At 54.5% G+C, this 13,359-nt stretch overlaps 1 protein-coding gene across 4 annotated transcripts in view; it reads left to right on the top strand.

The window, feature by feature from the left end:
* The window catches only part of COL18A1 (collagen type XVIII alpha 1 chain), a 97,350-nt gene that overhangs the window by 56,930 nt on the left and 27,061 nt on the right, over nucleotides 1–13,359 (top strand). For all 4 annotated transcript variants that reach the window (XM_065942804.1, XM_065942805.1, XM_065942806.1 and 1 more), the window contains 3 exons: nucleotides 9,857–9,946; nucleotides 10,775–10,834; nucleotides 12,825–12,954. In XM_065942804.1, coding sequence (XP_065798876.1) covers nucleotides 9,857–9,946; nucleotides 10,775–10,834; nucleotides 12,825–12,954 — 280 coding nt within the window. The remainder of the gene's footprint in view (nucleotides 1–9,856; nucleotides 9,947–10,774; nucleotides 10,835–12,824; nucleotides 12,955–13,359) is intronic.

Here is a 13,359-nt window from a genome sequence, read left to right on the forward strand (position 1 = left end):
TGAGACCACTGCTTTCACAGGATGCCCACGTCTGCCACGTCCAGGCCCCCACCCCGTGTGTGCATATGCCTATCCACATGGGTGTGTGGTCCCCCGTGGTGACCCCGGGCTCCGGGCCCCACCCCACCTCATCAGCGAGCAGGGGCTTTGTTCTCCTGTCAACGGAACACGCACAGTGAAAGAATTTCGGAACAGCAATGGAGTGTGCGCCTGTCTGGGGGCTGTCTGCACACCACCCCGGCTGGACCAGAGGCTTCAGGCCACGCACCAGCATTCATCATGCTGGTTGTTTTTGCCAAACTGTGCAGCGGCCTCATGGCTGGTGAGCCCCAGGGCAGGCTTCCTCCTCAGAGCAGCAGGGGCAGAATGTCCCTGGTGGCAATCAGCGAGCGATGGTCCCCGTTGTGTCCCCTCCTCCAGGCCTGGACCCGACCTTCATTTCTGGGGAAGGCGGGTCCCAGATGCTAGTGGAGTCCTTCTCCTGGGTCCTCGGTGCCCACACTTCTTGGAACCTCTAGCTGAATCCTGCCTCCTGGAAACAGTGCATGGCCACCCTCAGACCTTAGCAGGTCCCTGAATTCGAACACTGCAACTGGCACGCCCACCCAGCAGTTCAGACAGGGTTCCCTGTGTGTGCTAGTGGGGGATGTGTCCATAGGGGACAGAAAGTTAATTATTGCCCAGACAAAGGCTGCTTGGTTAACGTTCTAAGTCCTGGTGACTCGCTTCTGAAAGCTGACCTTTCACCTTTGGCAGAGACTTTCACCCAAGGGGTCTGGGAGCCAGTAAGAGTTTGATGCCAAACTGAGCCTCTTTGTGTTTTCATTTTGATCCTCAAACTTGATAAAGTGGTGATAAGTCAGAGGGAGCCATGCCACGGGAGAGGGGCTGTGTTTACGGTGATTTGTTGCAAGAATTCCCAGGCTTTTCTAGATTGGAGCTTCCTGCCGCCCGCCCCCTGCCCCACCACCATGAGTTCTATATTTCTTAACACTTGAAAAGTTGCTCATGTGCAGGTGAAAACAGGGGTTGCCTGTCTCACGGTGCTAATGGAGGTCACCACCTTTCTGCAGCAAGGACACCCAGATGCCTCTCCCCTCAGCCCTGCCAGGCTGTGGTCATCTCTGCAAAACACACTTGTTAGTCATCTATGTAGACTAACAGTGTCTGGGTGTTTTAATTTGCATTTCTTGGTTGTTAGTGAAACAAACTGTACTCTTTCACATGTTTACTGGTTATCTGTATTTCTTCTTATATGTCTGATCATGTCCTTTGCATTTTTGTTTTAATGGTTTCAATTGTTTCTTGTTAGTTTGTGTGAACTCTTTATATATGAAAGATACGATCATTTCTTTCATACACTGTAAATTTTATTCCCCAGTTTTTCTTTTGCCTTTTCACCTAGTCTTTTTTTTTTTTTTTTTTTTTTCAACCATTGGGATATTTAAAGTGTTTATGTGGTTAAATCTGGCCTGTAGAAGACACCCAGAAAAAAATCTTTGAAGGTTAGAGAGACAGAGCAGAGCGGACTGTAAAGTCGTTCAGTCTGGCTCTGGCTGGGGCCCTGCTTACCGTGAAGTTGCTGTCCCCCCTGATGTTGCCTGGTCATTTCCAGCGAAGTTTAGTGCAGCGTGGCTCCTTTGTTCCTCAGACTCAGTTCCAGGAATCTCTCTGTGGTTGTTTGATCAGCCTCCAGCCGGGTGAGAGGTGAAGCGTGTTGTCTGGGGAGGAGTAGATAGGTCGGCTTAGGATAGGGTTTGTCAGTTCTTCTGAACTGAGACTCTTGGGAAAGAATCACTCACGTGTGTGACAGGCAGGACTTGGCAGAGGTGAGCACAGAGCTCAGAGTGTGGGATGAGCCAGAGTGTCATGACTAGTGGTCTTGAGTAGGTGCTCAGCCCCTTGCTGACCCCCACGCTCAGCCCGGCACCTATTCTGAAGATGCTCACAGAGCCTTTGTTGTTTTCTCCCCAAAATTATGCGCATCCTTGGTGTTTTCAGGTTCATCCTTCTCCTTGAGCTTCAGTTCAGTTCAGTTCAGTCACTCAATCGTGTCTGACTCTGCGACCCCATGAACCGCAGCACGCCAGGCCTCCCTGTCCATCACCAGCTCCCGGAGTCCATTCAAACCCATGTCCATCGAGTCGGTGATGCCATCCAACCATCTCATCCTCTGTCATCCCCTTCTCCTCCTGCCCCCAGTCTTAGTTTTCTAAATGTTGAGCTTTAAGCCAACTTTTTCACTCTCCTCTTTCACTTTCATCAAGAGGCTCTTTAGTTCTTCTTCACTTTCTGCCATAAGGGTGTTGTCATCTACATATCTGAGGTTATTGATATTTCTCCTGGCAATCTTGATTCCAGCTTGTGCTTCTTCCAGCCCAGCGTTTCTCATGATGTACTCCGCATATAAGTTAAATAAGCAGGGTGACAATATACAGCCTTGACATACTCCTTTTCCTATTGGGAACCAGTCTGTTGTTCCATGTCCAGCTCTAACTGTTGCTTCCTGACCTGCATATAGGTTTCTCAAGAGGCAGGTCAGGTGGTCTGGTATTCCCATCTCTTTCAGAATTTTCCACAGTTTATAGTGATCCACACAGTCAAAGCCTTTGGCATAGTCAATAAAGCAGAAATAGATGTTTTTATGGAACTCTCTTGCTTTTTCAATGATCCTACGGATGTTGGCAATTTGATCTCTGGTTCCTCTGTCTTTTCTAAAACCGACTTGAACATCTGGAAGTTCACGATTCATGTATTGCTGAAGCCTGGCTTGGAGAATTTTGAGCATTACTTCACTGGCGTGTGAGATGAATGCAATTGTGTGGTAGTTTGAGCATTCTTTGGGATTGCCTTTCTTTGGGATTGGAATGAAAACTGACCTTTTCCAGTCCTGTGGCCACTGTTGAGTTTTCCAAATTTGCTGGCATATTGAGTTTATCACTTTAACAGCATCATCTTTCAGAATTTGAAATAGCTCAACGGAAATTCCATCACCTCCACTAGCTTTGTTTGTAGTGATGCTTTCTAAGGCCCACTTGATTTCACATTCCAGGATGTCTGGCTCTAGGTGAGTGATCACACCATCATGATTATCTGGATCTTGAAGATCTTTTTTGTACAATTCTTCTGGGTATTCTTGCCACCTCTTCTTAATATCTTTTGCTTCTGTTAGGTCCATACCATTTCTGTCCTTTATCCAGCCCATCTTTGCATGAAATGTTCCTTTGGTATCTCTAATTTTCTTGAAGAGATCTCTAGTCTTTCCCATTCTATTATTTTCTTCTATTTCTTTGCATTGATCACTGAGGAAGGCTTTCTTGTCCCTCCTTGCTATTCTTTGGAACTCTGCATTCAAATGGGTATATCTTTCCTTTTCTCCTTTGCTTTTCGCTTCTCTTCTTTTCACAGCTATTTGTAAGGCCTCCTCAGACGGCCATTTTGCTTTTTTGCATTTCTTTTTCTTGGGGATGGTCTTGATTCCTGTCTCCTGTACAATGTCACGAACCTCCATCCATAGTTCATCAGGCTCTCTGTCTCTCAGATCTAGTCCCTTAAATCTATTTCTCACTTCCACTGCATAATCATAAGGGATTTGATTTATGTCATACGTGAATGGTCTAGTAGTTTTCCCCACTTTCTTCAATTTAAGTCTGAATTTGGCAATAAGGAGCTCATGATCTGAGCCACAGTCAGCTCCCGGTCTTGTTTTTGCTGACTGTATAGAGCTTCTCCATCTTTGGCTGCAAAGAATATAATCAGTCTGATTTCGGTTTTGACCATCTGGTGATGTCCATGTGTAGAGTCTTCTCTTGTGTTGTTGGAAGAGGGTGTTTGCTATGATCAGTGCATTCTCTTGGCAAAACTCTATTAGCCTTTGCCCTTCTTCATTCTGTACTTCAAGGCCAAACTTGCCTGTTCCTCCAGGTGTTTCTTGACTTCTTACTTTTGCATTCCAGTCCCCTATAATGAAAAGGACATCTTTTTTGGGTGTTAGTTCTATAAGGTCTTGTAGGTTTTCATAGAACCATTCAACTTTAGCTTCTTCAGCGTTACTGGTTGGGGCATAGGCTTGGATTACTGTGATATTGGTTTGCCTTGGAAACGAACAGAGATCATTCTGTCGTTTTTGAGATTGCATCCAAGTACTGCATTTCGGACTCTTTTGTTGACCATGATGGCTACTCCATTTCTTCTAAGGGATTCCTGCCCACAGTAGTAGATATAATGGTCATCTGAGTTAAATTCACCCATTCCAGTCCACCTTAGTTCGCTGATTCCTAGAATGTCAACATTCACTCTTGCCATCTCCTGTTTGACCACTTCCAATTTGCCTTGATTCATGGACCTTACATTCCAGGTTCCTATGCAATATTGCTTTTTACAGCATCGGACCCTGCTTCTATCACCAGTCACATCCACAACTGGGTATTGTTTTTGTTTTGGCTCCATCCCTTTATTCTTTCTGGAGTTATTTCTCCACTGATCTCCAGTAGCAGATTGGGCACCTACCGACCTGGGGAGTTCATCTTTCAGTATCCTATCATTTTGCCTTTTCGTGGGGTTCTCAAGGCAAGAATACTGAAGTGGTTTGGCATTCCCTTCTCCAGTGGACCACATTCTGTCCGACCTCTCAGCCATGACCCGGCCGTCTTGGGTGGCCCCACACGGCATGGCTTAGTTTCATTGAGTTAGACAACGCTGTGGTCCTTGAGCTTAAATGGTAATAAATATCTCTTAGGAAATTCCTAATTCCACCCAGTTGTTACAGTGTTTTGCTTAAAACATTAATTCAGTGCTTTTTCAGTGTTTATTGACCTCATCCTTTCTTTTTCTTAACTATTTCAGATACTCTATGGTCAAGTTTTCTTGACTTAGTTTCTGTTTGTTGGAAATGTCCTTGTTTTCTCATGCCTGTCTGCTTTTCTCTGTATGAAGCCCCCTTCCTCTTTACCCAGGTTTCCGTTGAGGTTTAGCCATGTGTTTGTTCAGACCCCGGGATCCTCATCTGAAACTCACACTGGGCTAGGACAGGACTGGCTTGGGCTTCCCGGACTGCGCTCCAGCTGTGCTCCTCGTGTTGAACATTCACCGCTTCTGTTGTGTGATGATGGTGCTGGAGGCTGTGAATTTGCCTCAGCAGGTGGCTTTGCTGGTCACATTATATAAAAAAGTGTTGTTCAGTCGCTCAGTCATGTCTGACTCTTTGCGACCCCATGGACTGCAGCACGCCAGCCTTCCCTGTCCTTCACTATCTCCTGGAACTTGCTCAAACTCATGTCCATCAAATCAGTGATGTCATCCAACCGTCTCATCCTCTGTCATCCCCTTCTCCTCTTGTCCTCAATCTTCTCCAGCATCAGGGTCCTTTCCAATGACTTGGCCCTTCTCATCAGGTGGTAAAAATATTGGAGCTTCAGTTTCAGCATCAGTCCTTCCAATGAATATTCAGGATTGATTTCCTTTAGGATGGACTGGTTGGATCTTCAGAAGTCATTGATCCACTGAAGCGAAGAGATGCCCACTGGCCACACTAGGTTTGGGCAGGCTTAGAGCAGAGGATGGTAGCAGAGCAGGCGGGGAAAGTGCTGATGACCTCTGACACCCCCAGTTCTCCTGCTGTGGCCCCCAAGTCCAGCCACACCAAACATGCTGCTGCTGACTGAGGGCAGCTCGGGGCACTCAAGGTCACGATCACCAGCTCCTCCCAATACCCATCTGTATTAATCTGAACTGACCTGGACGGGTAATGTAACCTCTTCATAGCCCTGCAGTAGTCATGCCATTGCCTGAAAGAAATAGGGGCAGAGATGCTTTTAGTAGAATTTCATGCAAATAGTCCAGGAGCTGGGGTGAGCTCGCCCCAGGAAACTGGTGAGACGCCACTTGGTCCAGGACGTGTGGAGAATGGGACAGTGGTGGTGTGGCCCAGTCACAGTGACAGCTGGAGTAGGTGACAAGGGAACAGGCAGCCTGGGGGTCAGCCAGCAGAGGAAGGAAAAGCAGGGGTGAGGCAGGGCAGTCAGGGCCATGGGGGCTGCAGTTCACCTCCCCCCATACAGGTGCGTTCAGCCCCATGGCCTGGGGCCGGGACACGGCCCTTCCAGAAGGAGCAGAAAGGGTGAGTTAGGGGGCCCAGAGAACCCTGGGCTGCCAGAGGGGGGGTCCCAGGGAGGTAGCCCCAGCACCGGTGATGAGGGACACGCTTTCATGGCCGCTGTGGTCGTCTGCACACAGCTCTAAGACCAGGGGCCCCTAGTGAGGCCGTGGCAGGACAGATTTCAAATGGTCTGGATTTCATAACATCTGTTAAGTCGATCCAGCGTTTGCAGTGGGCCCGGTGACCTTTGGGCTACTGATGGCTCCCCAACTGACCATGGCTCAAGCCCCAGTGGGCGGGCCAGTTGGCGGGGGGCCTGGCTCCTCTGTTCCCCATTCCACCCGAGTCCGGCGGCCTCTTGCTTGGCAGCCACCCTGGTGGCTGGCAGTGTGGGGGCCAGAGCCCTGCTGGCCTGCGCTTGAGGCAGCCTGGCCTCACGGGACAGTATCAGTGTGGGGACGGTTATGTCCAGATGTCCAGTACCCTCACCTGTACCTGCTGGAGCCTTGTGGCCCGTCCCCCTGTTTCTGCCTCACAGTGTCCCCCCAGGGTGTTCAGAGTGTGGCTTTTTGGAATCTTAACCTCTGGTCCCTTGTGCCTCCCCTTGGATTCTCAATCTTGATGACTCTCTGTCATCTGGGGATGCCTGTTCCCCAGAACCCTCAGCTGGGCAGGCTGAGAATTTCCATTCCTAACACACTGCTGCCTCTGCCCCGAGCGCAGGGGCCAACCCCCTAACTTTTTAAGCCCAGAAAGGCTCGTGTTTCCTGCGGCGGTGGTGCGCTGGCGCCCAGAGAGTGGGGGCGCCTGTGTGTGCTGCCCACGCAGGAGAGCGGGTATAATCACTGCATTCCTGCTCCTGGCCAGTGCCCCCTTACACACATGCTCTGAGCACACACACGTGTGTGCCCTCCCGCAAACAGGCCCTCCACACAACACTCCTGGCAGCTCACCGCCCTCCATGGTGGTTGGAGCATCTCTGGATTCAGGGGACAGGCGGGGAGGACACTCTTCCACGGAGTGGACCAATCACTGCCCCCGCCACATCCCCTCCTCATTGCCAGGTGGCCCGTCCGTCTTCAGACTGGAACTCCAACCGGGGGTGGGCCACCAGTCCCTTTCAGCCTCCCGCACCCTCAGCTGGGTTCTGCCCCTGGGTTCCATGGACTGCATGGGGCCAGGGACCCCGATACCTGCTGCCTGAGCCCTCTGCACAGTCCTAAGCCATCGGTCAGGCTGTCCTGTGTCCCCCCAGTGACCTCAGCCCTGGACCCAGCCTGGGCTCCCCAACAGACACTGTGAGGAGGGGCCAGCTCTACTCTAACTGTGAACCTTGCAGGGATCTGCCGGATGGTTCAAGATCCCGAAAAAGACAGCGACATTCTGCCCTGGGGGGCAGCGACAGGCGACTGAGGGAGGCGGGGTTGGAGTTGGATATGAAGGGGCAGAAGCAGCTGGGCTCAGCTGTGGCCGCGGCATCTGCTCCGGTTCCGCTGGAGCCACGGGCTGACCTCAGACGGAGCCGGCGCTTCTGTGCCCGGTCACGTCCGGGAAGACGCAGCCGCCTCGCCCCTGCCGTGCAACCACCCGCCAGCCGGGGGACGGGCCGTGGACAGCAGGGCTGACCCTGTCCCACGCTCCCCCAACCCCCCGCTCCCTGGGCTGTCAGCTTCCCTGGAGGCCTCTCCAGGCCATCCTGCCGAACCTTCTGGAACCTCTGGGCATCCTGCATCTGAGAACCGAGCCGCCTCCTGCTGTGGTGTTGGGGTCGGAGCTGCGGGCTCCCCAGGCAGGATGGGCCTCAACCATGAAGCCATAGGCACTTTTGCCCTTGAGCTTCTAGAATGGGCTGTGGTCAAGTGGAAAGAACGGTAAAGTTGCCTGTGCTCCCACCAGTGGGCACTGTTCTTGCTGCCTACAGAGACTCAACAGCAATAGGAAACCATTGCTGGTGACTTGGTACCCACTCCCCTGTCAGCTGGTGGGGCAGGGGCAGCTTTGGGACACCCAGCAGTGGGCTACCAAAGTTACCCCTGGGTCAGCCTTCAAGATTGCTTGAGAAAAGGGGTGTCATAGGGCGCTGTCGAGCTGAAGTCACCTGCCTGCCCCCTGACCTGTTCCCTCGGCCCCTCCTCTCCTCACAGGACTGGCTGGGAGTTGTGCTGGGGACATGAGAACTTCATGGTAGCTGGGGGATGGGGGGGTCTCCCTCAGCCCCCTAGCTGGCCCAGCTGACCTCGTTCGCCTCCCAGAAGCAGGTGTTTATGCCTGAACATGCACACACATATGTGCACGTATGCCCAGGTGCACACACAACTATATGCAGACCTGCATGACACATGTATGAGTGTATAACACTCATACACACGCACATCTATTTGCACACGTGCCACAAACATGACATGTACACACACAGACCTCACTATCAGGGAAAGCAGAGATGTGGGAGGGGAATATGGAGCTGGGCAGACCTGGCCCTTGGAGGTGCTGATCCTTGGGAGGGAGTCCAAGAGGGCTTCCTGGAGGAGGTGGCCTGAACTGAGCCTGGAGAGGAGAGTGGAGCCCTCAGGCGAGGGCTCATGGAAACACTCGGGGTGTTACTCGCTTGTTGTCATGCGGGAGCAGGAGGGCCATGAGACGGAGGTCAGTGATAAAGGGAGTCTGAAGGGCACTTAGAGTAAAAACCGTAACCTGGTCGAGTGAGCGTGCGGCCCAAGGACATCCCACCCGCTACCTGTCTGTACAGCCCGCAACCTCGGAAAGGCTCTTCTGAGTTCTAGTGGTTGGGAAAAACCAAAGAAGACCATTTTGTGATGCGTGAACATTTCAGTGTCCCGCACAGTCTGGTTAGAGCAGCCGCATCCAGTGTCCACAGACTGGTTCACGTCCCGACACAGCCGCAGAGCAGCAGTGACAAAGGCCTGAAAACAGTCACCATCTGGCCCTTGACCCAGGAAGTGTACCAGCTCCTGACCTAGGCTGGCCCGTTTTTAAGAGCGGTGAAAATGTGCCTCTTAGAAGCAATGCATTGTGGTCTCTGTTTAGAAGATGCAGTGATTCATCCCCATGGACGAAGATGTTAAGTAGAAAACAAAAGAAATACCAGAAAAGCGTTTGTGACCACTCAGGACCTCCAGGCAGGAAAGCGTCTAGAAAGGACAGCGAAGGCCTGGATCCCGTGACCTCATGCACGGGCTCGAAATCTCAATCATGATTCAGAACCTGCGGTCGCGTCGCCCTCTGGGAGCAGGACGCCTTGCAGTGGAGGCCCTGGTGTGACCAGGCTGAGGTCCTCGGCCATCATGCTGTCCCTGGCCGTGGCCCTGCCCTGCCTCAGGCTTCCTGTCGGAGTGGGGATCCCAGTCCTCTCCACAGGCTGCTGTCCACACTCATGACTCAGGACACTGCCGAGGTGCCTGCCGCCACCCCGACCCCTGCCCAGTGCCGTCCGCCTCACGCCCCGAGGGGACACCGCCTCCGGGGACACTGCGCTCCGATGACCTCTTCTCTGCTCATGCTGTGTCCAGGCGCCCGGTGCAGCGCTGGGACCACATGAGGGAGTGCGTGGCACCACCCAGAGGGTGGTGAGCATCCTTGGGAAGAGAGAGGGAGTGGGTGGTGTCACCTGCTGTGACATTACCCCTGCCGTGTCACCGCTGGACCCGACCTCAGACATGCCTGGCTCTGAGCTGGGCCCGGCCTGAGTCTGGGTCTTCCGTCCCAGGACCCCTGGCGACCCTCCCCTCCCTCTGTGTTCAGGGTCTGATCTCAGAGCTGAGGTTGCGCAGGGATCCTCGGGTGAGCCCCCGCCACTGCCAGGACGAGGACGAGGACGACGACGATGATGGGGTGAGTGGCCACTGCCTGGCTCGGGCGGGGGGCCCCCTCCTCCTCCCTCCCCTTTGCTCCGTGGGTGGAGGGGCCCAGGCCAGGGTGCGGTGGGTCTTACCTGGAAGCCTCAAAATGACTGGGACCAGAGAGGTCTTTGACAATTGACCCTTTGGGTGGATGTTACCTGTGATCACGTTTCTATCTGCCCATAACGTCACCCTGAGGACCCTCAGGTGAGCCTCCCTTGCCTGGAACTTTCCACATAGAAACAGGCATGGAACATAAATGTTAAAAATCATGCCTGGGGCGCCCATTGGGTGATAGCGTCACTGGTAGTTGCCAGAGCAAAAAATGTGTGTGTGTGCGGTCATCTGTATGCGTGCACACAGTCCCTGGGGCCTAAGGCAGAAGACACACCACTTCTCTGTGTGAAGGACAGATGGGCAGAAGACCTGTGTCCCTGTGGTGGCCCCAGGTCCCAGCAGCTCCTGTGAGCCCAGCACTGTGAACTGAGAGATGGTCCAGCCGCATGCAGTGACCGATCCAGGGAGTGGGGCCTGCAGCCGTGTCCCAGCCCCGAGGGTCCCTGTGTGGGGCCTCCCCTCTGGGCCGTTTCCAAGGATAGTGTCCCGGGACAGGAGAGGAAGGGATACCCTCCAAAAAGGTCTTTGGGTGTCCAGCCAGGGGCCACATTGGTTTCCTAAAGGCCATTCATCCTGAGAAGTCTGATGGACACAAGCCTTGTCGGTGACTGGCGGACCCCCTCGTGGCCTACCCTCCCCCTGGCCCTGAGCTCCCGGGGGCTGGAAGTTTCAGCCATCAACTTGTTCCCTGTCAACCCCGCAGGCATCTGGAGACCTGGGCAGTGGACTCATGGAGACCCAGGAGCATCTCCGGGAGGAGTTGGTGAGTGCTGGGGCCTGTGGATGAGGCGTCGGGCACACCTGTGCACACGTGTGTGTGACTCCTCAGGACAAATTCCCGCTGGAGATGGGAGATTGGACTCAGGCTGAGTCAGGGCTGCACCTTCCCATCTGTGCTCCCTCCTGGAAGGGAATGTCCTTTCCAGCCTGGGATCTGGTCCAGGCGTTCCTCGGGTGCCTGTGTTTGCATCTCCTGTCAGCTCGCAGGGCCATAGGGGACCCAGGGGTGACCCTGCTGTGCAGCCCCCACTGCCTGGAATAGCACACAGGCTGGGGCATCTCGGGATTGACAACGATGTCCCCTTCTCCCGTCTGGACCCACCGTGTGTCCCACCCCCACGCCACCACTAGTGTCATCTCCTCCAGGGCTCGGGCGTCACAGGGCTATGACAAGGTGGAGTGCTGAGTTGCCCTGGGGTGAGTGGTCAGCGGACCCCCTGATTCCAGGGGCACTGGGGCCTCCCTGGCTTTGCACTTGCTAGAGCAGTACTGACTCTGGCGCCTGGCAGACCCCTGGACAGTGTCAGTGGGTGGTACCCACAGCATCCCTGCCTGTCACATGACCTATCCTCTCTTCAGCTGTCTACCCAGGGGCCCCAGGCACAAACCACGGAGACTGCAGTGTCCCCACCATGCTGGTGCCAAGGCGTCGAGTGCTGCAGCCATGCAGTCTCTCAACAGATTGCGGGAGGATGGGTCAGAGAGGGAGTCATCCAGCCTGCAGTGTGCTAACTAGCCCGCTGCCCCTGCCAGCTCCAGCTCCACAAAACCTGGCCAAGGCTGTGGGGAGGAGTCGGGGGGCCCGTGCGGAAGCCGCTGTGCAGGCCTGGCCTGGTCCTGGGCACGCTCAGTTGCTCAGCACCCTCTGTGCACCCTCCGTGGTTCTCAGGGCCTCCACCCTCCCAAGCCCAGGGGGTCTGGGGTGTCAGCGTGACCGACTAACATGGGGTCCCTGAGGACCTTGCCCACATCAGAGGGTTCTGGCTGCAAGGGAGGCCTTGTGTCTGCCGTGGGGGCCGCTCGCCCACCGGACGAGCCTCATGGGGACAGTGGTTCTGGGCACGTGGCCAGCACCGTCTCCGGAGCAGTATCCCAAGGGAGTGCGTCCCGAGTGTGGACAGGGAGTGCAGGAAGCATCTTACCTGTGCCTGTGCACTCACCCTGGAAGCCTCGAGGGCCCCGGGGCAGGGAAGTGAGTTTTCAGGGCTGCTGCTGCTGCTGCTGAGTCACTTCACTCGTGTCCGACTCTGCGACCCCATAGATGGCAGCCCACCAGGCTCCTCTGTCCCTGGGATTCTCCAGGCAAGAATGCTGGAATGGGTTGCCATTTCCTTTTCCAATGCATGCATGCATGCTAAGTCGCTTCAGTCGTGTCCGACTCTGTGCGACCTCATGGACAGCAGCCCATCGGGCTCCTCTGTCCACAGGATTCTCTAGGCAAGAATACTGGAGTGGGTTTTCAGGGCAGAGCCCTAGAAGCCCCAGGTTCTCTGAGGACAGGGAATAGAGTTTTCAGGGCAGAGTCGGCCTTATCCCTTGGGGTTGGGATGGGTTGGAATCACTGGGCCTTGGGTGCCGGGTCAGGACCCTCGCTGAGGACATGTGCTGCCACGCCTCCTCTGGTGCATGGTGATGGCCACAAGCCCGTCACTGTCAAGACCATAGGCAGGAGCCAAGGCTCCCTGAGTTGCGAGGGGCCGTCCTGGGCTCCGAATGGGGGATGAGGGAGGGTAGGTTCTCGTCCGTCCCTCCAGGTATGGGGGTTTCAGGGTGAGGAGATCCCCACCGCATGAGCTGCTCAGAAGAAAACGGCCCTGGAGGGGCCTGGAGCTTCTTCTTGTCCAAGATGGAGTCCCTGATGGTTTCTTCTTAACTTTTGTAAAATCTCATCTTCCAACCAAATGTGTGTAAACCTGACAGTGTGCGGGTCACACGTGTCACTGAATAACAGAGCTGCTTCCCACTCTTACCAGGGCGCGTCCCTGGGACCCAGGCTCCCCGAGGCTCCTCCAGTCACTTCTCCACCCTTGGCCGGAGTCGGCAACGAGGAGGATTTAAGAACTGAGGAAGTAGAGGAGTCAACCACAGTGTCTTCGTTAGGAGGTAAAGCCTGCCGAGGTGGCGTGTGTGTGTATTAGTGGTGAGTGTGTGTTCGCGGCTGTGTGTGTTCATGGCGTGTGTTCCTGGTATGTGCACGTTCCTGGTGTGTGCACGTTAGTGCTGTGTTACTGGTCTATGCGTGTCCCTGGTGTGTGCATGTGCAGGCAGTATGTGGGCCCATGTGCGTGGCAGGTGAGGGGCTCCCATCTGTCGCATGGATGCCCCACTGTTGGGGGCTCTGCACCCACCCCGCCCCGTTGCTGCCCCACGGACGTGGTCTTCCCTGTTTCCTGCTTTCCTGGGGGTTACAGGACCATCCCGAGGGTGCTACCACTCCCCAGCCTGGGGGCAGGGGGTTCACCGGGAGAACACGGGAGCTGGTTTTGAGGGCGGGCAAAGGCGCCTCTG

This window comes from Muntiacus reevesi, chromosome 8, assembly GCF_963930625.1.
Source record: "Muntiacus reevesi chromosome 8, mMunRee1.1, whole genome shotgun sequence".
Lineage (NCBI taxonomy): Eukaryota > Metazoa > Chordata > Mammalia > Artiodactyla > Cervidae > Muntiacus > Muntiacus reevesi.